The sequence below is a fragment of the Apodemus sylvaticus genome, chromosome 2, assembly GCF_947179515.1.
Source record: "Apodemus sylvaticus chromosome 2, mApoSyl1.1, whole genome shotgun sequence".
NCBI lineage: Eukaryota > Metazoa > Chordata > Mammalia > Rodentia > Muridae > Apodemus > Apodemus sylvaticus.
In genome coordinates, this window is record NC_067473.1 from 128,307,442 (window position 1) to 128,335,254 (window position 27,813).

At 43.8% G+C, this 27,813-nt stretch overlaps 1 protein-coding gene across 1 annotated transcript; it reads left to right on the forward strand.

Annotated features, from left to right (window-relative positions):
• Positions 1-1,280: 1,280 nt before the first annotated feature.
• On the forward strand, positions 1,281-23,688 carry Arl6ip5 (ADP ribosylation factor like GTPase 6 interacting protein 5). The gene is made up of 3 exons (XM_052174392.1): positions 1,281-1,557; positions 19,928-20,145; positions 22,753-23,688. Exons 1-3 carry the CDS (start codon positions 1,382-1,384, stop codon positions 22,923-22,925), a joined length of 567 nt encoding a protein of 188 aa, XP_052030352.1. The 5' UTR covers positions 1,281-1,381; the 3' UTR covers positions 22,926-23,688.
• Positions 23,689-27,813: the final 4,125 nt, after the last annotated feature.

Here is a 27,813-nt window from a genome sequence, read left to right on the forward strand (position 1 = left end):
TTTCAGAAGACCCAGATTCAAGTCCCAGTTCCCACGTGGCAGCTTAGAATCATCTGTGACTCCAGTTCCAAGAGCTCTTGACACTGTCTTCTGACCTCAGCAGGCACAGGACATGGGGTGGGGCACATGCACAACACAGGCAAAACATTCATTCACAATAAATAAGTTTTTTTTTTTTTAAGGAAGGACTTTTCTCCAAAGCAAATTACTAGATTTGTTTGTGCAGCTATCCTCCACACCAGTGGCCGAAGAAATTTTCAGAAACCCACCATAATTTCCTCAACTGCCTTTCTAATCAGCAAGGACAACTAAATTTGACTTAGCCTCAAGTATGTTCTATTACTCTTTGTTTTAGGGGAAGTTGGTGGTCTCAGTAGAACACTTTGAGTTTGGTTAAAAATTAACAGTTGCAAATTTAGAAACACTGTTACTAAGGCACTGCCCTCATAGAAGCCTGCCTTCCATACTAGGAATCAGGGGGACCCTGGACACAAGAAAACAACCCAAAGAATCAACTCAGCAGGGCCATAGGAGCTCACAGAAACTTTAGAGGCTAGCACAGGGCCTACATGTGTCTGTGATGGTCCTCTGTTTTTATGTTATGGCTGTGTAGCTTGGAGTTCTTGTAGAGGTTATGTTTTCTTAGGTAAATGTTATTTGTTTAATATTGGAATAAAACTAAGAAAACTTTCTGGCCTGGGAATTCATGTTTCTGCCCAGAAATACAGACCACCGCAGGCAGCTGTTTCTTTGAAGCTGCTTAGAGGTAACTCAGGAAGAAGTGACGTCATCCAGTACCTATTATCAATCTATAACGAAGCACAGTGGTCAGTGATCTTGCCACAGGACAGCAGAAATGGAGAGCGAAGAAAAAAGCGAGCTGACAATCAGTGGTTCATCACAGTCAAACCTCCCCTCCCATTTTTTTTTCCCAGTCCGATTTCACACAAAGTGACTCATGAAAATTGCATGCATATGTGGGGAGATTAGCAATACTGGACTTCCAGTGACACTGAGGTCATCTCCCATTCCATCCCACTTAGATTGACAGCTGAACAGATACAAACGGTGTGTTTCAAAGCGACGGTTTGTATTTAAACTGCCAGAGAGAACTGACCCACCTTTAGTTTAGGTAGGGGATTTCCGCTATTTAACTTTTTGTCCGTACTCGGCTTTACAATTGGTAAAGCCCTCTGTTTTCACTAACCACTTCCAGCCAATCACAGACAGACCAATACACCCGCCCGCAGCCAACTTCCTGGGCTCTGCGGTGCTCTAACCGCAGAGCCAATCCGAAGGAGCCACTGTCATCTTTCATCCAGCTGGTTGCCGCTGCCGCCGCCTCCAGATTCTGAAGGCGAAGCTCGCGAAGCAGAGGAACATGGAGGTGAACCTCGCCCCGCTCCGTGCCTGGGACGATTTCTTCCCCGGCTCTGATCGTTTTGCCCGACCGGACTTCAGGGACATTTCCAAATGGAACAACCGTGTAGTGAGCAATCTGCTCTATTACCAGACCAACTACCTGGTGGTGGCTGCCATGATGATTTCTGTGGTTGGGTAAGTGGGGTCTTCTGCCTGGAGCACCTGTCCTAGGGTGAGGACGTAGGGACCCGGAGGTCAAGATCGCAAGACGCAAGACTAGGTCCACACAGAGCGCCTGCCCCGAGGTCTCGGGAAGTGGCCAACCCAGTGGAAACTTGTTCTCAGGGCGAGGCCATAGCTATCTGAGGTCCTCTTTCTTTCTCTTTTTTGCTCTGGAGGCTTGAGCAGGGGAGGGAAATGGTGAGGGAAACGCTGAGTACTCGGGACATTGAGAACTACCCACCCCTGTGTCCCCCATGCTGAGGTCAGCCGCCTGTCAGATGTTTGTAGCACAGTGGGTGTTTTAAAAAGAAGAAAAAACGTGGTGTTGTAACCTTGTCCTCGGGCTGCCTAGAAAAGCCTGGAGTGACAGGGTGTGGACCCAGGGCTGTGTTTAAGTGGCCTCTCCGCCTAATATCTGTCAATACAGTACATGGCTTCAGCTCAAGAGGGTGCGAATCTCCTGGTGGGGCATCTTCCCCTGTGAGGTGACTCTGGAAACGAGGCCCCCTGACATTTCCCCCCAAAAAGTTGCCAAACGTGTTCGCTTTAGCTTTGCTCCTTAGCCTGGGGTCTTAAACTTGTCTGAAGGCCTATTTCTATTAGTTCAGAAGTCCCAGGTTATACACGAACATTCTGCCGCACATACATGTGCACATTTCTGCTGCACCTGTCTCCCGAGAAGCTGCATTTCCTTGTAGGTTACCCTTTAAAAATGCTTCTCCCACCTTGTAACAAAATAAGTGGTTATATTCACCATTTTATTATCTCTAATACGAATTTAAATAGTAGGCTTTACAAAGGACCCTCTTGCCCTTAAAGAATTCCTTTTCTAAGGTTTTTCTTTCAGAACAAACCCAAAGAGAAAGAGAAGCTGCTAGGGGGGAAAAACCCGAAAAGGAGAGAGGAGAGTTTCAAACTTGGAGTGCTTAGGAAGGGGTGAGTGATAAGACGCTGTCTTAAATTGGCCTGAGGTTAGCTGGCTTATTTACTTAGCTACCTCTGGGCACCAGACCCCATGCCAAGCTCTGAGCACACCGAGATGAATCAGACTTGAATTCTGGCCCAGGGACACATGGCATTTGCTGAGCCTTAAAAGGAGCAAAGGCACAGCACAGAGGAGACTGGCAAGTTTCCCCATTTCCGGGCGTGGTTCGGAGAGGGCACCAGTTCTCCAATGCAGGTTCCATGTGAGATCTCAGCTGTGTGTGGCTGAAGGAACGGCCAACTCTGGGGATGGCCTAATGTGCAGAGGACACAGGGTCCAGGGGACTCTAACTAAAAAGGCAGCTGAGGAACCATTAGTCAGAGGAAGAAAGCCAGAGGCAGTAGTCCCTGAACCTGCCCCCAAAACTATGCTTCTTCCCAGAGAAAAACTTCACAAAGTCACTTATTTAAAATAAAACAGTTAACTGGGCACTGCTGGTGCACGCATTCAATCCCAGCGCTTAGGAGGCAGAGCCAGTCGGATCTCTGTGGGTTCAAGGTCAACTTGGTCTACAGAGCAAGTTTGAGTATTGCCAGGGATACACAGAGAAACGCTATCTTGAAAAAACCAACAAAACAAAACCAAAGAACTGTAATAATTGGGTTTACATCTCTTGTAGACTTTCATTTTTTTTTCCTCTTTGGTGGTTATGTAGTTATGGGGGGGGGGTATTATCTTAAATAGAAAGGTTTGACACTGACCAATCAAATATACAAGGAAAAAATAAAATCCTCTCCCCTCACACTCAAAGCACTATGTGTCTAGCCTCCAGCACAACCCTGGTCACCTTGTGGCCTTCATAGAACCCATTTTTTCACAGTCAGCTCTTAACTAAAGATAGCTCTCTCATTATGGCCACTGAACCAGGCAGTCTGGAGGCTTCACCTCTCTCATTTCTGTTTCGCATAGAATTATTAATTGTTCTATGTGAAGATGAAGAGAAAAGTACCTGTTGGTACTCATCTCAAAGAACCAGGCAAGACATGGTGGCTCATGCTTATAAACGCAGCACTCAAGAGGTTGAGGCAGGAGGATTACATGAGTTCCATATCAGCCAGAAATATGAAATTTCCTTTATAACCCAGGATAAATTGAGCTTGTAACCTTTACTTGTTTTTTTTTTCTATGCATCTCCAAACACTTTCTAGCTTTCTCCACAAATTCTTCTTTTCTTTCTTCATAATTCCTAATAATACATTTTTATAGAGGGCTCGGTGTGCTAAGTACTTTGCTAAGTTGTTAAGTATTTTTACTGCATTGTGTCATACAGTCCCACAACTAAACCTTTATTATTTTCACTATTAAACCTGACACTCAGAGAAGTTGAATGACATACTTACAGCCACAGACCCAGGTTTGTCCCCTTAACTACTGTGGCATCTTCCTGGGAGTCAGGAGGTTTAGAATTATAGTGCCTGAAAGGTGGAAGAAATCCAATACCTTTGGGATCAGAGAGTGTGGCTGATTCTGGAACATTCCCCCATTCTAAACAGAACTGTCCTCTTTGGATGCTGCAGAAGATGGGGGGAGGGGTCTGGGCACTTCTGCGAGCTGCTATTCTAGAGCCTCTGCTAGTGGGTAACATTTCCCATGATGAGGTGTTCAGTGATTCCAGCCCTGTGGCCAGGCAGCTTGTTGGGGACATTGGATGGCTCTTAAAGTCCTCTTTTGTTTTGGATCGGCTTGGCTGAGGATAGACAGGGCTGTTTTTTCCAGACCTCAGCATGGGGGAGGGAAGACTGACTCCACATGATATAGCTCCAGAAGCACTGGGAAACACTAGGCTGAGATGGAGATGGAAAGGGGTTGAGATAGAAGTAGACATCCATATTGTGTCCTGACCAGGAAGGGCTCAGGGGTCAGAAGTTAGGTCTTCAAGGAAGGCATGGTGGTGCATGTTTGTTATCGCAGCAGTAGAGAAGTCAAGGCAGGAGGGTAGAGAGTTTGATGGCAGCCTGAGTTACACGGTGAGTTTTATGTTGTGTAACAAGACTTCATCTCAAAAAGAAGAGGAAGTTTGGTCTTCGTGTAAAACCATGGTTTTATTCGGTACGTGACTTCCATGTACACTGTGCATCTCAGATTCCGTAACTCCTCTTCCTCCCCTCCTCCTCTTTCCTTTTTCTCCCTCTCCTCTTCCTCCTCCTACACCTCACTCACCTCCTCCTCTTTTTCCTCCTCTTCCTTCATTTCTTTCTTCCTCTTTCTCTTTCTTCTTCTATTTCCTCTTCCTCCTCTCTTTCCCCTCCTTCCTTCTCTCACACTCTCTGCTTCTCCTCCCACCATCTCTGTTTTTGTTTTTCTTAAGAACTCAAGGTCCTCCAGCTTTGGTCTCCTAAGGGCTGCCATTACAGGTGTGCATCACTTAGCCTCCTAGCCCCTCTTACAACAGGCAGTTTTTATTTTCATCTGTCTCTTTAAGTAATGTAAGTTAGCAGTTATGAGCCAGAGTAAGTGTGTCGGAATCCCAGCTGCCAGGCGCTAGCCGGCTGAGCACACTGCCTCATCCTCACAGCAGCGCCACCTCACAGGCCTGCCTGAAGACCTGCCAGCATCCCTTACATGATGCTTTTACAAGAGCTTCCTCCTTTCTACTGCATAAAATGTTACTTATCTCCTATCACTGTGGCCAACTAGACAGTTCAGAAACACAGCTTCTTTAGACCCATGACCTCCACCACCAGAGTCCAGCCTGGGTCTGTTTTCCCACTTCTCAACTTTGGCATCACTTCATGTCAAAAACACTGTCCCAATGTCTCTCTCATTGCCAGTGTTAGTCAGACCCCACATCTGTAGTTGTCGCTTTCCTGTTACCCCAAAGTCTTTTTGTGTATACATATACAAGAAAAAAGAGTTATCTAAGATCAGAGATCAGAAACTATCTTCCCATCCATGACAAGAGCTGTCCATGCATTAAGATACTATGTTTGCTTCACACATGTCAACAGAAGTAGTCTTAGTCATTGTTCTATTGCTGTGAAGAGACACCATGGCCACAGCAACTCTTATTAAAAAACTCTTATTATTTAATTGCAGCTTGCTTATAGTTTCAGAGATCTGGTCCATCATCATCATGGCAGGGAAGATGGTGGTACCCATGGCCCTGGAGCAGTAGCTGAGAGCTACAGCCTGATCCAGAGGCCAATGAGGGGTGGCACTGAGCCTGGCATGGGCTTTTGACACCTCAAAGCCCACCCCCAGTGACACTTCCTCCAACAGAGTCACACCTCTTAGTCCTTCTAATCCTTTCAAAGATGTCCACTCCCTAACTGAACATTCCAATACAAGAGACTATGGGAGCCTCTGGCACTCAAACCACCCCTCAGTCTTTGCTATTGATTTTGTTTCTCTTTTGCTTTGTTTCCCCAAAGTTAAAAACCACAGGTGACTGTTAATTACACTTAATTATGCCTGCTCTACACTCTAGCTGTGGGTGAGGATTTCTGTATGCTTGATGGAATGTCTACAGGTAGGAACTGGAAAAATCTATCCAAAGACTGAGCAAGGAACAATAGCAGTTCACACTTGAGAGTTTACCAGAAATGAAGGTTCCCTGGCTCATTTCTGACCTCTTGGCTTTATATTTTAACAAGGGTCTTGGAGGATTCGTTCTTATATTAAAATTTGGTCTACTCTGACTCAAAAGAAACACTGATATTGAATTAATATCATAATTAAATGGCACAGTGACTTATGGCAATGCACTTTTACAGAGTCTAATTGTATCGTTTTGTTGCTAGGTTCAGGAATCTGTTGATTTTTCCCACTTCTGTCTCTCCAAGTGACTATGATATGTATACCCCAAATCTGAATGAGAGCTAGGAATCCTGCTGAGTACCCACACTTTTGGAAACATGAAGGTTTGAGGTCATGCAGCCAATTGGAACCTGAACTGCTTATGGTAGCCGAGGTGATTGCTAGCAGGTGAAATGACTTTTCAATCAAACCATATGGTAAATTTGCTAAAGTTCCTGCTTAATCAGATTTAACTATTTGAAAATTACATCATTTTACTGCTATGCTAACTTATCTTGTTCCTTCCTAATATGAAAGCTCATATTTTGTATTTTCTGGTGTGGCCTCAGAGTCACTAACCACACCCTGTATTTGCAGCTTGTAAATGCTTCTCCTTGCCTACAAGGCACACACACACATTTTCCCCTCCCCCCAACACAGAGTCGTGTCACTGCTGGGTGAACGAGCCCGGGTTTTGTTGGCAGGAGTCACTCTGGTGTCCTGATCATTTGGCCCATGACAGTGTTAAAGGAAGGCAGGATCGACAGCTGCTACTTTATGCTTCTGGCTTTTCAAGATGGTAAGACATTTCTAGAAGGCTAGTAATTATAGACTTGAAAAAAAAAGTATTAAGGTTATTCTCTTCAAAAGAAGTATGATTCTGTATATGCCCAAGGCATATGGCTGTCAGTCTCTGGTACTGAGAATGCTCACACTGTGCTTTTAAATGCAAAAGAAGAAAGAACTGGTCGCCAGTTGGTGAGGGAAGAAAGAGCTAAGAAAGTCCTGGGTGCCCTGCATGGGGATATATTTAAACATTTGTGGGAAGAAAAGGCTTGGCATCTGTGTCCTCTCCTACTGGACTCGAAATAGCCCTTGAGGTTGCTCCCTTGTAGCCACTGTTCTTTCCCCTGGCTTTGATCAGGTAAATCAGATCATTTTAGGTTTTTGTTTGTGGTTTTGGGGTTTTGTTTTTTGTTTTTTGTTTTTTTTTTTTATAGTGAAAGGTGGACTGTAAGACAAAAGATTCTTGGAATTTTTTTCGTAGACATCTATTGCCATTCATAGACAGTCAGTACGCCCTCCACAAGCCTCTTCCTGTGTTACCCAGTGCCTGTACACCAACACTGTTTGTAAGTTTATGCTGGTAGCTTTGTTTGCTTACAGGTTTGTTTGTGATTTTTTTTTAACCTTTTTTATTCTACCAGTGTAATGAATGGAAAGAATGATATGAAATGGAAACTACTAACAATTATTTTAATGGTTGTTTGCAAATCGAATAAATTGCAGTCTGTTTACGCTTTAAGATTAGTGAGTGCCAGCGGTTTTTCAATGGATTCTTATTCATGTCACTTCCCTCATTCACTCAAGGGGAGTGGGAAGCATCACCAGCCTTTCTGATACTGGGAGGACGTGGAGAATAGGGCACTGTGATTCCTTTATCAATATTAAGGTTCAGAGGGTAGTAAGACAATGCTGAAAAGGTCAGAACTCATTTTTATACACATCAACCAAGCCTACAAAAAGACATAACTACAGCCAGGTGGTGGTGGTGCATGCCTTTAATTCCAGCACTCAGGAGACAAAGGCAGGCAGATCTCTGAGTTTGAGGCCAGGCTTGTGTACAGAGCGAGTCTTAGGATAGCCAGAACTACACAGAGAAACCCTGTCTGAAAAAACAAACAAAAAAGGAAAGGAAAGGAAGGAAGGAAGGAAGGAAGGAAGGAAGGAAGGAAGGAAGGAAGGAAGGAAGGAAGAAAAAGAAAGAAAGAAAAGAAAAGAAATAGAAAATTACATAGCTACACATTTTAATTCCACTTAGAAAATTCTCCAGTGTTGGGAATAGGGGAAACAGTGTTACATGGATAGGTTAGAGGGTTATTACATTTTCATAATATAATATAATATAATATAATATAATATAATAATATAATATAATATTTCAATCACAACTCACTTCTTGGTTGAACAAATATTAAGTGGGGTACCTAGCTGGAGCCCTGAGAATAAACACCCCACCTGCCCAATCCTCCCAGTTTTCATCTCTATCTGCCCCATTCTGCTTCTTAAATAGACTTCATTCAGGGAAGACACAGTGTAGGTGATGTCTTCTTTTGGTGGGTTTTGAGGTTTTTTTGACTGCAGACCTTTAAGAGATCTGTTAACATTCAGATATTTAAACTAAAGATCTTTTATCTGAGCTGAGGATGCTGCTCAGAGGGTCAGCAAGCTTTACATGCACAAGGCCCTGGGTTCTATCCCTTGTAGGCAAAATTACCTCTCATCAAATGTCCTTGGTGTCATGTATGTTTCCTGGCTTCGATCTGTCACCCTCTCTTTTTTGTTAAAAGAATTGGTTTTCTACCCTGTCTGGGTCAACTAGTTGGCATTTCTGTTACCTTTTTACTAGGAAAAGATTTACAATGTTTTTAGGTAAAGTGAAATAAATATATATAGTCTGGATTACTGAGCCTTCTCTCTCTCCTTCCTTCCTTCTTTCCTTCCTTCCTTCCCTGCATTTATGTATGTGTGAGGGTACCAAACCCCTGGAACTGGAGTTATAGACAGTCATAAGCAGACATGTTTCTGCTGAGAATTAAACCTAGATCCCCCTGAGAAAGCAGTCAGTACTCTTAACCCTTGAGCTGTCTTTCCAGTGGCCTCCTCCTTTAGAAGTTGGAATTGTGAATCAATTTAGGGCTACAGATCTCTGGACAATGTTGGGATTCTACCATTTTATAGTATATTGTATTATATAATTTTCCTCTGGACTGTGAATTTTATCCTTTAGCATTCATCTTTAGAAGACTTATCCTTGATGTAGCATCTGTTCAGGGAATGCTTTTGCAGTGTCTGCTGAGATAATACCTGCAGTTTGGCTCCCACTCAACAGCTGTTTACTGTAAATAGGGTTTCAGGTGATTGTCATGAATAGGCACATGTCTCAGCCTTCCCTTCCATTCACTGGCAGGCCAAAAAGGCCATTTAATATAGAAAATGACATTTTGGTTGCTATTTTTGTTGCCCAGATTACTAGCCCTGATGTTGGAAGTTATTGTGAGATAAATAAGATACTCCGGGGCTTTTTTGTTTGTTTGTTTGTTCTGTTTTTCAAGTCAGGATTTTTCTATGTAACAGCCTGTTTGGTAGACCAGGCTATCCTGGAACTCACAAGATTCTCCTGCCTCTGCCAGACACTCTATGGAAGGGAACTTAGTATCACCAACCTCATTAGCATGTTTCCAATCCAACTCCCCTCCCTTGCCATGTGACAATTATTCTCAGGTTTTCCTTTATGGGCTAAAAGCACTCAGGAGGACCAGTTTGTCAATAAGCAAGTGTCTTCTATCTTCTATCACCCCCAAAAGGTCCTTGGCTGCAGGAAGGAGCAAGAGCCGAGGCAGTGAGGAGATTATGAGCGTCACTCTTCCATTCTCTCCAGCGTTGTAGGTGATGAAGGCAGGGCCCCATCTTTTTGAAAGGACTCACTGCAGTCTAACGAGTGCTGACCCCTCAGGGGAGATTAGTTATGGTTACTAATTCAGGTCCTACTGATTAGCTTATCCACGGTAAACTTGCCAGTGCTAGGTGTGGAGAAGTGAAGTGCTTGCTGGGGGAATGTGAGATCGGAATTTGGACTCCTAGCATCCTCATAAAAAGAGCAGCCTGGGGATGCTGAGACAGGGTCCCTAGGACTTGCTGGTGACCAAATTGGTGGTCAGTGAGATATCTCGTTTCAAAGAATAGGATAGAGAGAACAATGGAGAAAGACGCTTGATGTCAACCTTTGACCTCCATGTACATATGTATACATGTGCACACAAGTACATATACATATAGATAATAAGTACATTAATAAATAAGCAGGAAGCTTAGTAAATGTCAGATGAAACACAAGAGGTTAGCAAAGTATGCCTTGCTAGAAATATGTTGAAATACCAACTGCATAGACTGTGGGGGGTGGAGAGAGTGCTTAGTTGAGTGGTGCAAAGCTTGCAGGACTGTAAATTCTGTGAGCCTTGCTAATTCAACCAGGTAGAGAAACCTCAAGGTTCTGTTGCTTGGACCTTCTGTGACAAGAGAGACGTGCTCCTTTCCCTCCTAAACTTTCCTTTGTCCTTCTTGAAGTTATCTTTACCCTGATCCTTGGGACCAGGAGATGATGGTCCCATAGAGCGGAGACTGATTTGTGTCTAAAGCTCCTAGTTACACTTTACAGTCAGATAGAGATCCTCCAAGCTGACTGGATTGCTCAGTGGCAGTGGCACTTGCAGAGAAACCTAATAGCCTAAGTTTGATACCTGCATGGGAGGAGAGAACTTACTCCTGAAGTCGTCCTCTGACCGCTACATCAGCACTGGGGTGAGTACACACATTAAATACATAAATGTAATTTTAAAAGATAAAGAAGGAGAAGGAGGAGAAAGAGGAGGAGGAGAAAGAAGAGGAAGAAGAAGAAGAAGAAGAAGAAGAAGAAGAAGAAGAAGAAGAAGAAGAAGAAGAAGAAGAAGAAGAAGAAACAACAAGACAAGAAAGAAGAAAGTAAAAGAAGGAAGGAGGAAGGAGAGAGAAGAAAGAAGAGAGAAGGAAGAAGAAGAAGAAGAAGAAAAAGAAGAAAAAAGAAAGAAGACAAGACAGAAGAAAGAAGAAAGAAAAAGAAGGAAGGAGGAAGGAGAGAGAAGAGAGAAGGGAGAAGAAGAGAGAAGAGAAGGGAGAAGAAGAAGAAGAAGAAGAAGAAGAAGAAGAAGAAGAAGAAGAAGAAGAAGAAGAAGAAGAAGAAGAAGAAGAAGAGGAGAAAGAAAGAAAGAAAGAAAGAAAGAAAGAAAGAAAGAAAGAAAGAAAGAAAGAAAGAGAAGGAAGGAAGGAAGGAAGGAAGGAAGGAAGGAAGGAAGGAAGGAAGGAAGGAAGGAAGAAGGAAGATAGTCCTTGTCAGAACAGAAGCCATGTTGGGCAAGCAAAACAGCCACTGGACACTTAGGGTGATCATGAGACACAGAAAGGATCCTCAAGGGACAGGTCAGCAGCCCACTGATCTCTCTCCTTTGTCCCTGATGTGACCAGCCTGTTTTGGTCACACAGCCTGCAAAGAGCCTTCCAGAAAGCTCACTGCCTTGCTTCCTCACTCAGTCTAATCCTACAGGAGCAATCCCCCCCCCCCCCCCCCCCCCGCATCCCCAACCCCACTGCCGCCCCCAGTGGTGCTTTTCTTACTTGTCCTTTTAACAAGCTCTGTGAAGAAACACAGGCTGGGACTATTTCCCTGTCCTATTTAGTATACAATGGGAATAATTGTGGCTTGTCTGTGTCAAGTCTCATGCTTCTTAATGGATGGCCACAGAAAGATGCTGAACTTAGTGAAATGGTATGAAAACATGTAAGTCTCTCTTTTTTTTTCTCCTTTAATCGACACATTTATCAAATGCACTGTGCTAAGTGCTAGGGCCAAAAATGGGACATCTCTTCCTCCTGGAGCTTCCTACATAGGAGGGGCTAGAGATGTGTTCAGTACCCACCCACGTGGATGTAAAGCTGTCACTGTGGTAAGGACTGTGGGAAAGAGACATATGGTGTTCAGAGAGGCTGAGAAAAGGCTGCTGAACTGAGCCTTAAAGAAGATTGGAGTGAACCAGGCAGAGAAAACAGCTCCTGCACAGGCCAGTGACTCCCCAGAAAAGCTGGGCGAGCTCTTGCAGGCTCCTGAAGCCTGGTCTAAGTGCAGAATCAAGATATGACATCAGGAAGCTGGCAGAGACGACTGCTGCATGTTGGGTACCGAAAGGGCCCCTTAGTAGATGTAGACTAAGCGAAATACTGAGGTTGCTGAGTAGAGAGAGCATGGACCTCACCCTGCACCCTGCAGCCAAGCTCCCTGTCCCAGGGGCTCACACCAGGGTCAACAGTGTGCAGTAGTCTGGGTAGACCTTGCAGAATATATAGAGTGCTGTTTTTATAAAGGCCAGGAGAAGCAAGAAAGGGCCTGGGTGTGTTCATAACTGGCGTGGGCCCCTGGCTGGGTAAAGACCACAGGAAAACCTCACCTTCTCAGAGAAGCGCCGCCCCTCCCCCGTCTTCCATGTGAGTCAGGCTCCACCGGAACCACACCTCAGAAATGGCTTCTGGGTTAGAAGTCAGTGTGAGGCTGTCGCTGCTTCATTTCTGGGCCCTGTGGGTTCGCCTTGGTGTGACAGAATTTACTAACTGTTCTTGCGCTGCTCTGAGCCCTCCCCTCTGCTTTCTTTAATTGTCCTGACAGCTCTGCAGTTGGTGGCCTTGGCACATTTACTGACTTCCTTAGCTCACTTCTTTGTAAACTGAGGGGCTCTCAGAGATGCTCCTAGCTCCAGAACTCGGTAATTGGGTGGGATTTTCCTCCCTCGGCAGTGTGTACTGAGTCTGTAGATCTGGCCAGCAGCATCATGAGGGCAGTGTTGGGGTGTATTTAACCACAGAGCCACCTTCCTTCATGCCTCCGCCTCCGCCTCCCCTTCCCCCTCCATATACACACACTGGGCAACTGCTCTACTGCTCCGCCTTCTCTCACAGAGAAATAATCTAGCAGAGGGCTTCCTACGGTGGAAGAACAGAGCAGCTTGGAATGGAGGGGTTAAGTCCCTGTCTGCATTAAGGCGTGGTTAACACAGAAGAGTTGTAATGAAGCCCAGGCCCATGGTGTCTCCTCCCCAACATCTCCCTCATGACTATGCTTTTTCCATTTTTTTTTGAACCTCAGTTTTGTCTCATACCACACAGTGGGATTGTTTTCCCTCACTCTTTAAGATGGCTTCAGAAACTCACAGTGGCATTTTGAAGGTTTTTACCAGCAAGAACAACCCCACCTCAGAAAAAGGTTTATGATTCAATAAAATGGGGTAATCTACAAATATGTTCATCTCAAATTGAAAGCATATTTCATATTTTTAACTTGCATAATTCGGCTTGTGTTCTACAAAGAACGGAATCCTAAATGTCCTGCCTGTTCTCCATCCTCTATCTTCTTCTACTAAGTACTTTCTCTCTCCCTTTTCCTCCCGTTTCTTATTATTCATGGATAACCAGTAAATAAACCCACACCCAGCAGGCAGGGCTCTGTGAAAGATGAGTGTCTTGTTTACGGAAACCACTATTCCAAAAATGGGTTTTATCTTGACTGGTGTGACTAACAACCCCAACCACTGGCATCTCAGACTGTAACTGCTTCCCAGTACTCATTGGAAAATGCGCTTAGCCTTGTGTCTAGTGTGTGTGTGTGTGTGTCTGGTGTGTGTCTGGTGTATGTGTGTGTGTCTGGTGTGTGTGTATGTGTGGGTGTTTGGGGGGTTGTGTGTCTGATGTGTATGTGTGTGTATGGTATGTGTGTGTGTGTGTGTGTCTGGTGTGTGTCTGGTGTATGTGTGTGTGTATGTGTGTGTGTCTGGTGTGTGTGTATGTGTGGGTGTTTGGGGGGTTGTGTGTCTGATGTGTGTGTGTGTGTGTATGGTATGTGTGTGTGTGTGTCTGGTGTATATGTGTGTATGTGTGTGTGTCTGGTGTGTGTGTGTGTGTGGGTATTTGGGGGGTTGTGTGTCTGATGTGTGTGTGTGTGTGTATGGTATGTGTGTGTGTATGTGTGTGTGTCTGGTGTGTGTGTATGTGTGGGTGTTTGGGGGGTTGTGTGTCTGATGTGTGTGTATGTGTGTGTATGGTATGTGTATGTGTGTGTGTATGTGTGTGTGTCTGGTGTGTGTGTATGTGTGGGTGTTTGGGGGGTTGTGTGTCTGATGTGTGTGTGTGTGTGTCTGGTGTGTGTGTTTCATGCATGCCCGTGCATTATTGTGTTACTAATGTAAGTGGCTACCAGATCATCTTCATGGTGCTCGCTTGGCTGATTTTCAGAATGGAGCTGCATGCACTCTGAATATGGAAGAAACTCCTCCCTGTAACTTTCTTCTCCCCCCCCCCCCCCAGCTCAAAGCTTGACGCTTTCTAATTATAGTTTGTGGCTGGCCATGTTGCAAGCTCAAACCGGTTCTATAGGAGCCCTTGCTCCTTTTCCCTTGAGCCTTGGGCTTCAGGAGCAGGTGAGCGCCAAATGTGGAATTGCCTGAGTCAGCGCTGCATTCTCCATTGTTTCTCATCCAGGGCTTTATTTAGACAGTCGGCTCAGATTTCTGCTTTACTTGTCCAAAGTCAAAATAGAAAAAAAAATACTTTATGTGACTTTTATTATACTCCTTACAAGTTATTATTTTAATGAGAATTCCAGAAAGAATTTGGTACTCTGCTGCAGACTCACCAGTTCCTGTCTGTGGTTCAGTTTGTGAGGGTTTTCTTCAGTTTCAGACTTCCATCCTCTGCTGTCTCTCTCCCCACCATTCACCATGCTTTTGAGACAAAGTCTCTCACTGAGGCCTGGGCTTGCCAAACAGAGGAGGCTGGCCTGTCATTGAGTCTGAGGGATCCACCTATCTCCGTGTCCCCGTGCTGGGATTACAAGGACACACTTTCACACTGGCTTTTTTTCAGGGTGCTGAGGACCAAGCTCATTCCCTCCAGCTTGTATAGCAAGCACGTTCCTCCCTGGCCCTCCATTCTAGTTCTGTTAATTTTGATCTTTGCCTTTTCTTTACAGTCCAGAAACGTTTGGGTAGGTCCTAGGTTACAGGGATGGCTGTGCCAGAGGATATCTTTATTATTTTTAAATGTCAGGTATTTTGAATTATTCAAGTAGCATAAGATAATGGAACAATATAAAAACAAATGCTAGGCTTGGTGGCCCATGGCTGTAATCCCAGCACTTGGAAGGCTGAGGCAGAAGGATTGCCATGAATTTAAGGGCAGATGGGCTACAGTGGGACACATACAAAAGAGGAAGGAATGAAAAGGAGAGTTTCTCTCTCTCTCCAGCCCCCCCCCTCCGTGTGTGTGTGTGTGTGTGTGTGTGTGTGTGTGTGCTGGGATGACAGTTTTTTAATCTGTGGAAGTTTCCTGGCCTCTGACACAGGCTGTCTAAGATTAGTTCAGAAGGATATACTTTTTGTATTGCCTGATTCTGCTTTTCTCAAATTAAGTCTTAGAGCATGATGTCATGTGCTCTTAATCCCAGCTCTTAGAAAGGAAAGGCAGGAAGGTCAGGGGCTTAAGTCACCAGTGAGCTCCAGCTGGCCTGTGCTATAGGAACCTCTGTCTCCAGCAACAAACAAAAATCAAAGCCGTGATTTTATCAAGAGACAAGGGCTGACCCAGATGAAAATACACGATAAAATAATAATGACACAGAGAGACTGGATCACTCTGGGTGGCTTGGAGGGAGGGTGGGCAAGCGGGCAGAACAGCCTGTGAGCTGGGTGCTGAGAGCTTGGCAGGGGTCAGATGGTCCAAACTGGCACCATAGATAGACAGCAGGAAGCCAAGGTTGAGGTAAAGTCAGAAAGGCCTCACAGTGTTGTATGGACTCAAATCCCAGCAATGCAATCTGAGAGATATGAAGATGGCACTAAGCCTGGGCTACAAACTGAGAAGCATTTGATTTTATACTTCTATATTTTCTTTTTTATCTTATTTTATTTTATCTTAGTTATATTTTTAATTAGAAAATAATATGAAAATTATAAGCCAGATAAGGTGGTGCAGACCTGTAATCCCAGCTACCAGGGAAGCTAAGGTAGGAAGACAGAGTTCAAGGGTGGCTTAGGCAACTTGCTGAGATGCTGAGACACACCCCCTCCCCAGAAAAACAAAACAAAACAAACAAACCAAAAAAACCAAGATAAACCAAAACCACCAATGTGAAGATATAGCTTAATGGTAGAACCTTTACTCACAAAGCCCTGGGTTCAATCCCAGTAGCACACTCATATGTAGAAGATCTTGTTTGTATCTCAGTTGGTAAAGTGCTTGCTTAACAAAGCCCTGGCTTTGAAACAAAGCACTTGTTAACTGGGCACAGAGGCCCATATCTGTGTCCCAGAACTTGGGAGGTAGAGACAGGAGAATCTACTCATTAAGTTTGAGACTATGGTGGGACACAAGAGAGCCTGTCTCAAGGGGAGGGGTAGGAGGAAGAGGAAATGTAAACGACAGACATTTCTGCTCTCGGGTTAGGTCACATACATGCTATGCGAAATCTAACAGAGGGAATATGCTATCATTGTTTTCATCCACTCAATATATTGCCAATATCTTGTTGTGCTACCAAATTATAAGCCAGATCTAGTTGTGCATACCCGTATACTTCACCTTTTTAATCATAGCTGCATATATCCCAGTAAAGTAAAATATTGGTCACATAAGTTATTCCTAACAGTTTTTCACATATATACCACCAGTGTGGGCATATCTCAGTCTTGGCAAGTTTATTTATTACCTTTGTGTTCTCAAAAGGTATTTATTTCCTTTTGGAGATTATACTATAACCCATCCCTCTCCTCTCCCCTTTCCTCCCTTTAAATCTTCTTACATCTTCTCTTTGTTCCCTCGCAGGGTCTCAGTGCTGTCAAGGACTTTGAGTGACATAGACAACTGTTATTGTCCTGCTTGGGATGGCACTGGTGGGAATGGATTCTCTGAAGGCAAAAGAAGGAAGAAACACACAGTTCATTAGATACACTGTGGTACATCACAGAGGGCAAGGCAGCAGAAAGACCCCATCTGCACACAGCTGTTCTGAGGGGCTGCTTTCATGCTAGAAGGGGAGTGAATTTCCATGCGGGCAGGCAGGCAGTGGTTCAGTGTCACAGTGTCCTGGAGCGATTGCAGTTGGAGCTTGCCGTGGTTAGCAACAGCCTTGCCTTGAGGCTGTAATGGTCTTGCCCTGAGTCAGAAGCAGCTCAGCATGACAATTATCTGAAGCTGGCATCTATATTTTCTCTCTGGGGCTTGTTGTGTTTCACCTTTAATGAGAAGATAAGAGTCCTGGTTGGAGGCAACAGATTAAAGTAGCTATGTTCTGTGGTGAGACTAGCTCAGACCAGCAGTTGGTCCCAGAACATCATTCCTAAGTATTATAGGCTGTAGTGTGTTTAAGCTACAATACACCTCTCTTACCATTGTCTAACTCTCTGCATGCTCATGCTCCCCCTGCCCCTTTTTGTTTTAAAGACAGGCTCTCTCTGCAGTCCTGGCTAGCTTGGAACTCAGATTGTAGACCAGGCTGTCCTCGAGCTCACAGAGACACACTCCTGAATGCTGAGATTAAAGGTGTGCACCACCACAGCCAGCAATTCTTTGCTTTTGTTAAGTGAAGAGCTTTAGCTTCTTCAAAGCAGTTTTACATTCCAACCACCTGACAGCAAGGATAAGAAACTTTCACTTTCTACTCAAATAGCTGGTGTTTCAGTAGAATCAGCACTAAAACATAAAGGAATTTTCATTTGGAACTGGTGGTGTACATATGTAACTATAGTACCTGGGAGGCTGAGGCAGGAGGATGGTGGGTTTCGAGGCCAACCTGGGTGTCTTAGTTACTTTTCTGTAGTGGTGATAAAACACCATGATAAAGGCAACTGTTGTGCTTTTTTAGCTAGTTATTGGGCTTTTATGTTTACCATTCTTCAACCCTTAATTCCACCCTGATTCCTTCCAACTTCCAACACTAGGTAGGAGAGAAAGAAGGTTAGTGGGGAAAGGAGGCATAGACCTCAATAGGCTACTTCCTGCTGATTAGGAGAATTGGGTTCCTTGTGGCAAGTCCGTTCTGTCATCAGACTATATCTAGCAGTCCAACAAACCAGCAATCCAGTAATAGCAAATGCAGCAGTAGCAGTAGCAGCAGGATGAACTGGGGGTGGGGGGTGGGAGCAGGGGAGCAGTGGGAAGGAGCAGCAGCCACACCAGGCCCTCTCAGGACTCTCCCATTTATATCTTCTCCAGAGTCTCCAGAATTAAACTATCTGCAGCTGGCAAAGATCACAACCCTGCTAGTGCACGAGGCAAATCTTAATCACCTGCTGTGAAGCAGCCTCTTATCCCACACCCGACATTAAAACAAAAGCATATTCATATAAATGAAAAGTTAAAGGAACCAAAATTCTCACTTCAGGCAATTTATAAAAAAAAAACATTTAAATTGGACTTGCAATTTTAGAGCCCATGTTGGTATAGCAAAGGCACAGCAGCAGGAAGAGTGAAGAGCTCATATTTGGTTTGGCAAGCAGGAAGCAGGTGTCCTAAGAATGGCTGAGTCCTTTGAAACCTCAAAGCTCACCCCCTACTGACCTACCTCCTTCAACAAGGCCACACCTCTGAATCCTTCCCAATTAGTGCTAACAAGTATTTAAACATGTGTACTTGTGGGGACCATTCTCATTCAAACTACAATATTGGGCTATATAGTGAGAATCTGTCTCCATAAAAAGGAGGGGAAGATAGAAAACTAAAGTGTTGGGTCCTTGTCATTTCCAAAATACTAGTGGTAAATTTCATCTTCCTAGTGTTTCCTGCATTGTCCAGAGTCAGTCCGATGAAGACCTTTGTCTCACAAACCAGTGAGTTTAGGGTCTATATATTTGGATTTCTGAGTTGACAACCTATGTTGAGGATGATTGGGGCCTCTGGAAAGTTCAACCAAGGGGCTCTTGTCTGTACGTGTCAGAAATCATAAACCAATGTTTCTGTGCAAGCATAAAGATTACATTACTTATTAGGAAAACAGACTAGCGAACAGCAGCTTGCTTTCGTGTCAAGGAAGCAATGGTGGGTAGAGAAGCCTGGGCTGCATGGAAAGCTTCTGTTCAGCCTCAGTGAGAAGGCATTCCAGCTGCTGGGTTCCAAAATGGAAGTTGGGTCCAGGGTGATTGGACTCTTTTATTCCAATAGAAGCAAGAGTTACCCCATGTTTTGTTTTGTTTTGTGTTTTTTTTTCCATAGGATTCAAACAAATACTCCAATAAGCACTGTACAGTCCAAACAGAAATATGACTGTAGACAGGGCCTTGCTCATGCAGGCCATTGTATGATCCCCCTACCCTATATGTATCCATCATGGATCGATGAATTCATTCATCCATTATTTCTACTAAACATGAAACACTTAGTGCTAAAAATAATAAATAAAAAAAGAACAAAGCAACTGGTGTGCAGTAGTGCCTAGGATATGTGAAAGCTAAACACAACACATCTATAAGAACATGGGCTCTTCAAATTTTGGGGCTCTAGTAAGATACACTGACAAATGGGTGGGCACCAGACCGCTTGTGGTGGTCTTAATGTCTTAGTCCCACCATTTCCTTTGTTGTTGTTATTGATCATCCCTTCTTCCCTCCTCTTCCTCTTTTTCACATTCTGTTTTGGTTTTGGGGGGAGATTGTCGTTCTTTTGCTTTTGTTGTTCTGCTTTTGTTGTTGAGATAGAGTCTCACTATGTGGCTAAAGCTAACCTTGAACCTCCTTGATCCTCCTGTCTCAGCCTCCCAACTGCAAGGATTATGTGGGCCACCATGCCTGGCTGTAAGTGTCACCATTTCTAACTACTAAGGCTGTTTCTCTATGTAGATTCAGTCAGTTCTGTCTACTTCATAGGTTATGGGCTTTAAACTCGTGGTGTTGATGAAGGACTTAGTGAGCTCTCAGTGGTTTCACCCCTCCGCTTCCCTTCTCGGCCCATGCTCCACCTGGTACCGAGCCAATCATTCTTTGTTTCCCATCCCAGGTTTCTGAGCCCCTTCAACATGATCCTTGGAGGAATCATTGTGGTGCTGGTGTTCACAGGGTTTGTGTGGGCAGCACACAATAAAGACATCCTCCGCCGGATGAAGAAGCAGTACCCAACGGCCTTCGTGATGGTGGTCATGCTAGCCAGCTACTTCCTCATATCCATGTTTGGGGGTGTCATGGTCTTTGTGTTCGGCATCACTTTCCCCTTGTTGTGTAAGTAAATCTGCTTTCCTTGTCTCCCTTCATTAAAATAAATGTAGACAAAGTTGGCCAGTGGGCATTACAGAACGTCTTGGTATATCTAACAGTGTCAGAATCATCTAAGACAGCACAGGAAAGCCTAGCAGTTGATTATTTACACAGACACATGTGGGCACTTGCAGTGTGCCTCTTCTTACACAGAGATACTAATAAACAAAACAAAGGCAAATCCCATTCTGGTGGCAAGAACCTGTTACAACCTGCATGGTATCTGCATGGCGATCATAGCCATCCACAACTCTATTTGCAGGGGATCTGATACCTTCTTATCTCTGCAGGTAGCAGGCATGTGTGAGGTATGCATGCATGTATACATATATACATACATACAGGTAAACTCTCATACTCATAGAAAAGTAAGTATATCTGAAAAAATAACTGGACCACAGGATAAACACTAAATGCTATGTTTCTGCTAAACTATATATTTTCTAAATTCCTTATTTTCTAAGACCTCAAACAGTATGAAATGAAACAAAGATATAATTCCAGGTCTCTGCAGCAGAGATCTGGCTGAAATGTTAGTGTAGTTGCTGACAAGAGAGTGTCCCTTTACATTTGAAAATGTTTCATCTATGCATGTGTTAAAATCATTTGCTTATCTGAGATCTTGTTAGATTGAGCCCAGAATATTTACAAATGAATCCTACACTTTATTACATACACTATATCAACCAGAAAATTCAAGCTTTAGGAAAATTTCCCCAGATTTTCCTTACTGTACTCGAAGTCAGTGTTGGAATGATTCATTTAAACATACTACTTGCTAACTATAGTCCCTTCTCTGCCTGAGAGCCCAAGACAGGTCAGAATAATGACATACACCACAGAGTCAAGAGTCTGTTTCTCTCACCAGATTTACAGGAAACCAGAGTATCATTGGTCATCCTAAGTGGGCTGGGTTTACCTTGTCTCTAAGACAAGGAAATTAAGATCAGTTATTCGCAAACTCTGACACATGAAGATTATCTGTCCAAGACCTGTTTGAACACATATATTCCTAACCATGTCCCTTGGAAAGCCTGATTCTGTAGATCAACAGTGGTTCCTCAAGTGCCTGATGCTTAGAAACTGGCCCACATCTCTAAAGGTCAGAGTAGCCTGGGAATGTCTCGTCTTCCTCTGACCTGTGCATATGAATTCCCATAGTATAGTATGGGAATTCACCTATATTAGGCTCATTTGTTTATGTATGATGTAGTACATGTACATATGCATACGAATACCTGTGCTTCCCCATGTGTGTGAGGGTGAGCCAGCAGGCTGAGTTCACATCAGTCCTCCACCATTGCTCTCCACTTTACTGATGGAGGCGAAGTCTCTTGATGAGCCACTCAACTGCTCTATCTGACTGGCCTGTCCTGAGGAGCCCCTGTGTCTTCCTTCTAAGTGCTGGGGTTGCTGGCTGGCTGCCACACCTCCCTAGCTTGTAGATTGGTCCTGGAAACTCCAGTCTTCACATACAGTGCACTGAGTCATTTTCTCGCCCTTTAATGTTTAAAAGTTGCATCTATTTATCTATCTATATATCTTGCCCAAGAAACTATGGAAGTAAGAGGACAACTCCTTCCAGCATGTAATTCTTGGGGGATTGAACTCAGGTCACCAGGTTTGGAGGCAGGCACTTTAACCATTGAGCCATCAACTCCCCAGCCTTATTTAACAGGCTCTTTGGGTGCTTTGTATGTACATGGAACACATAACAGTTATATAGATCACATGGAGTGTCTTAAAATACAGATTTTCTACCCGATTCCCTTAAGGTCCGGGGAACAAGAGGTCTACGAAGAGGGACCATGGAACCTATTTCATAGTAAACAAGGCCAGGTCATTCCCAGGGACACCTTTAGAAAACATGCCTTTTTGGAGGCACGTTAAAGGTGAAGTTTTCCTAGATTCTGGCATTTAGGGAACAAAGTACAGATAAACTCAGAATGAAAAAAAAAAGTCCTTCCTAGGAAACGGTGGGTAAATGGATTCATATTCAGGTTGGAATCATGTCAGTGGACAATTATGTTGAATGTCTGTCAGGTTGCTTAAGTAACATTTGCAAGGTAGGGATTTCAGTGGGAAAAAGAACATGGCTGCCAGACCAACGGTCTTCCGAATTAGAACTGTGTTTTCTTCCACACACACACACACACACAACAATCTGTGTGCGGCTTGAGAAGCAGCGTTATATAAAGTCTATGTAACCATCTGAAGATCAGGAAGGCAAGCAGGCCTGACAGCTAAAAGACACAGTTTACTATATTGTGAGGAATTAAAGGGGGATTATTGGGCTGGAGAGATGGCCCAGTGCTTAAGAGAGCAGAGGACCCACGTTTGGTTCTCCACATCCATATTAGGTGGCTCACAACCACCTAGAACTCCAGCTCCAGGAACCACCCCCAGGGGGACCCGATGCAGTTGGCCTCGGCAGACACCAGCTCTCATGTGCATGAACTCAGACACAGACATACCCACACATATTTAAAAAGTAATAGAAATTTTATTTATTTTACACAATTTAAAAGAAAGTAAAGGGAATTCTTGCTTTGATGCTGTCATTTCTTTCAGTGATGTTCATCCATGCATCCCTGAGACTTCGGAACCTCAAGAACAAGCTGGAAAATAAAATGGAGGGGATAGGTTTGAAGAAAACTCCGATGGGCATTATCCTGGATGCCTTGGAGCAGCAGGAAGAGAGCATCAACAAAATCGCTGACTATATCAGCAAAGCGCGGGAGTAAGCAGCATCGCTCGCTCGCCCAGTGACAGGGCCCGCAGCAGGAATCCAGTTGCACTTTTCCCTTGTTCCGACCCACTCTCTGTCTGTGGTTTTGAAACAGAAGGTGCACGTATCACCACCCAACTATCCAAGGCATCATGCATGCGCAGGCCCACCGCTAAGATCAACAGATATGACCCACGGAAGGCCCCAGAAACTGCAAAAATACAGACCCACTCTCCCATTGTGTCTGAAGTGTCCGGTATGTTTTTGAAAAAGAAATGTGGATTAGACAGCCATAGTACCATTGTATTGTAGGGAAGAAGTCCCTGTAGAACCTGGAGGCCATGTGGAGGCCATGAAAATCAGTTAAAGCATAGGATGTGGTGTGCAGCCTGTTTCTAGTGCTGTCTGGCATCCCCTCCAAAATCCACTCAGACCATGATGAGTTGGGTATGTTAGTTTAGCGGTATTATCTTTGTTGTTTTAAAACCAGAGGCGATTTCTATCGCTTTGGCACCTGTTTGATGTGCAGTGGAAACTGGATCAGCCAGTCGTTTATATTTTGTTTACGAATAGGAAGGTAGCTGTTTAGGACAATGTTTTGTTAAATTTTGTAAAAAAATTTTTAAAAGGATAGTAATATGCTTTCACCAGCAGGTGTTTCTTGCAAACTAAATGTCAACCTCCTGGGGTAGGGTGGGGGGTGGGGGTGGGGTGGGAGTCACAACTGTAACTTCTGTTATTCTTGTTAAAAAAATAAATAAAAATAGAACCAAATTTGAGTTCTGTCTCTATGACACATTTTTGTTACTACAATAAAAAGGTGTCCAAGATAATGATGTTTATACGGTTTAGGGTTTTTGTTTTTTTTTTACAGATTTATTTTTATCTTTTTTTATTTGTGTGTGTGAGACAGGGGGAGGGGGGAGGGGGACCGTGCGTGCATGCATGCAGTGCTCACTGAGCGGATTCCTGGAGCTGGTGTTACAGGTGGTTGTGAGCTGTCTGATGTGGGTTCTGGGAACTAAACTGAGGTCCTCTGGAAGAGCAGGAAGTGCTCTTATCCTCTGAGCCACCGCTCCAGCCCCAGTCCTTTTGTTTTTTGTTTTTTGTTTTTTTAGTAGATGAGAGCATTTAGAAAGAAAGAAATGAGCGTGTATTTTATTCCTTAGGAGCTCAGAGAGGACAACCACAGTTGATCTTTTGATACTGCAAAGTTTCCCCGAGAGGACCAAGCCAAAGGGAGTTTAATCAGCTCCTGTAACTCATAAAGCTATCGACAGCAGGCACGGAGGCCATACACTTACAGGAGTAACACTGGAGTTAGGATGGCGTGAGCACGTGCATTTCACTGCTGTTAACCCTTTATGGCTCACATATTTAGAAATAGATGAGACGTGGGCGTTTGCCAGTTTAGTGATTTCACAGGTGAAATGGAAAACGTTTAGGTTTTCCTAACATTGAAAGGATAACTGGTAGGCCCTTTTCCAAAGCCCCTTTGTGCGTCGGAAATAACTCGTGACCACTTTGGCAGCTCTGATGTCTTCTGTTTTAGCCTCTCAGCCAATCTGAAGCTTTATCTTTAGGCCAGAGCTTCAGATAGGGTCTAGAATCTGTAGCATTACCCAAATAGGAGTCAAATAAAATCAGAAACATTTTAGTGAGACTTTATTCAATGTATGTCTGTGTTAAATATCAACAAACTTGGTGATAGCCTGAAAAAAACTGAAAAAAACATAATACTTCTATCTTGTATTTTGAAAGCTGTTTAATAAAACCCTTAATAGGTATTTGAAGCTAGAAAAACAACTGAAGTTTGGCAGAATCCTTTAAACTTGCTATGGGTTTTATATACATTCAAACCCTCTTTTTTTAAAAAAAAGATTTTATTTTAAATATTTTCTCTGCATAACAGCTCTGCCTGCCCTAGAACTCACCTTGTAGACCAGGCTGGCCTTAAACTCACAAAGATCCACCTGCCTCTGCCTTGGGAGTGCTGGGAGTAAAGGCATGTGCCACCAAGCCTGGCTCATAAACCCCTTCCATTTTAATGTGATTCATTCTGACACAAGTGTTATGAATTTGTAGGAAGTGATAGCTTGGATTTTAAAAAGATATTCACTGCAATTTCCAATAGCCAGTAATCAGGTCCAGAAAGATGACATCTTAGTTTCCCTTTCTGGTGCTATGATAAAATACTCTGACTAATGAAGGAGGATGAGGCAGAAAGGACCAGTTACTAGGTACTGATTTATTTTAATCTGCTTAGTGATTTACTTACATTGCTGCCTGTACTGCCTGTTTGCCAACATGATTTTGCTGCCTGGAACAGAATGACCTGGAGAGACAGTTGAAACAAGGGATCATTTACCTTACCAACCTGCTGACTGGTACTTCTGTAAAATCTTGCTTGCTTGCCCTGCCCCTCCTGGTAGTTTCAGAGCTGTGGTTCACAACCTTACTAATGCTGTGACCCTTTAACATAGTTCCTAAACTCAGGGTCACTGTTTTAGAGTCTAAAATGAGCATTTCACAAGATGTCCTGGCTTTGGTCCACCAGTGCCATCTCCTCTCTTCCACTCTCATTGGCGTCAGAGTGTGTATTCCACAGAGTTTCCTGCAACACAACTAGCTTACAGTTCAAGGAAGGTATAGTCCTTCATGGTGGGAAAGTCAAGGCAATCGGAGCCTAAAGTTGCGGGACGAACCATCCAAAACCATAGATTTAACATTAAAATTCATTAGCGGTAGCAAAATTACAGTTATAAAGTAGATAAAAACTAATTTTATAGTTGGGGAATTGTGACAGGAAGCATTCATAAACCCAAAAGACCACCTAGGAACCTACTCCTATGTAAAGCAGCCCCGACCTCTCACTGGAACAAGGTTTTATAGGAAAATGGGAACAAGTGAGGGGGTGTGTATCCTGGCAAGCATCTAATTGAATGCCTGTTGTAAGCTGACAGGTGGATGCTCTGAAGCAAGCTGGTGTACAATTGCAAAGGGTCTAAAAGCACATCTGAAACAATCAGAGTAATCTTTGATAAACTGTTGCTAGGAAGTAGCTAGGGAGAGACTCTGGCCAAGGACAAGCCATGGGGTCCTTCCTGGTACTTGGGTTTAGCTGCAGGTCACGATCTCAGGCTTTTTTTTTCCTTTTAAGATGGAGGCTAGTTCCAAGATGAAGTAGGTTTGGCCACTGGGGGTGGTGGTGGGGTATCCTAACATGAGGAACTGTGTTAAAGGGCCACAGCATTCGGAAGGTTGCAAACCCCTGCATTATAGGGCTTCTCTCCCAGCCTTCTTTACCTGTTCTATATCAGCTATGATTGTTTAAAGGGAAGAGAAGGAAGGTGTTGCTTTCTGTCTCAGGTTAAGAAAACAGGAAGTTAAAAAAAAAAAAAAAAAAAAAGACCAGGTGGTAGTACACACCTTTAATATGAGCACTTAGGAGGCAGAGGCAGCCAGAGCCAGGGGGTCAAGGCCAGCCTGGTCTACAGAGCAAACCAAAAAAAAAAAAAAAAAAAAGAAAAGAAAAAGAAAAAAGATCAAAAACCTCAGAAAGTCACCAAAACTTGATTTCCTAACTCCTGTATTCTCATTACTTAAAAAAAACGTTCACTATTTAAGATATTTTCTTACAGTATCTAAAATTCTGTGCATCTCCTAACTACAATGCATAACTAAGAAATGTGGAAACTTGGAAGGCGGGAAGGAAAGGGCTTGGAGCTCTTGGGAATGTTTCTACAGAAGGGATAGAACCTACTACATGGTTGGGAGATTGGACAGGCCCTTCATAGATGGTGGGATGTCTTGGGTTTTTCTATGGAAAAGTCAAAGAGAACAGACACACTAGGTGTGTAGAAGGATGTTCTATCAGGAACAGCATACGACTTTCAAGGGAAGAGAATGGATTGGTTCACCAGAGCCAGGTTACAGGGTACCCTGAAGGAGAGAGTGAAGTATTTAATCCTGTAGACATGCCTTCTTTAGAGAGGTTCTGATGAGACTCAGGTTAAGCACGCACAAGTGTGTGTGTGTGTGTAAAAGCTTTGCCAATTACTGTATTGTTTATCACCCCCACGTTTTTGTCTGTAAAACAGTTATGTTGTCTGTAGTGACCCTAGGTTTGGAAACACAGCAGGGTATTTGTCTGTATGAAGGCTTTTCTTTTCTCCTGACTTTTTCTGGTCACACTTTGTTTTCCCCGCAGTCTGTTGCTTGCATACTTTGTTTCTGACAGACACCTGTATCAAAAGAATACTTCAAGGGCATAATCAAGGATGCTGAGCAGAGTCCTAATCAGAGTCAGGCTGATTAATCTTCACTGATAGCTTATCTGGATTTAGAATCACCCAGGAGATTCACCTGTGGGCACATCTTGGGAAGATTTCCAGAGAGGTTGAACTGAGAAGACTAACTCTGAATGTGGATGTCAGCATCCCTGGCCTGGGGTCCTGGACTGAACTTCATGAGAGGATGCCACTGAATACCATCTCCGTCTCCCTCTGTGTCCCGTGACCAATGTGATCAGCCTCCTTAGGTTCCTGCTGCCATGCCTTCCCTGGAACTCCATGATAAACTACACCCTCAAATCATGAACCACACAGTAAATCCTTCCCTCCTTAAGGTGCTTTTGTCAGGTATTTTGTGAGGCCAATAATGAGCAGAGTAAGAGGAGGGATTTTCACTGGTTCTCTGAGAACGAGCAAAGAGTCCTTTATTCCAAAAAGCTGCAGCAGGCCTGCCAGGCACTCTCTTCACATTTATTCCCTTTCAGATGCCATGCAGTGATGACAGAGGAGATGGGAGGAGGGAAAAATGGAAGTGGGCTCAGACAGTTAACACTTCCATCATATTTATTGTTATTCACTAGAAGAAAACAATAGTAAAGTGTTTACCAAATG

What these genes read in the sequence shown, in the direction of transcription:
- Arl6ip5 (XM_052174392.1), top strand. Translation starts at nt 1,382, where the DNA reads ATGGAGGTGAACCTCGCCCCGCTCCGTGCCTGGGACGATTTCTTCCCC. An exon ending in ATGATGATTTCTGTGGTTGG is followed by an intron (nt 1,558 to 19,927) that starts GTAAGTGGGGTC and finishes TTCCCATCCCAG; the next exon opens with GTTTCTGAGCCCCTTCAACA. An exon ending in CATCACTTTCCCCTTGTTGT is followed by an intron (nt 20,146 to 22,752) that starts GTAAGTAAATCT and finishes CATTTCTTTCAG; the next exon opens with TGATGTTCATCCATGCATCC.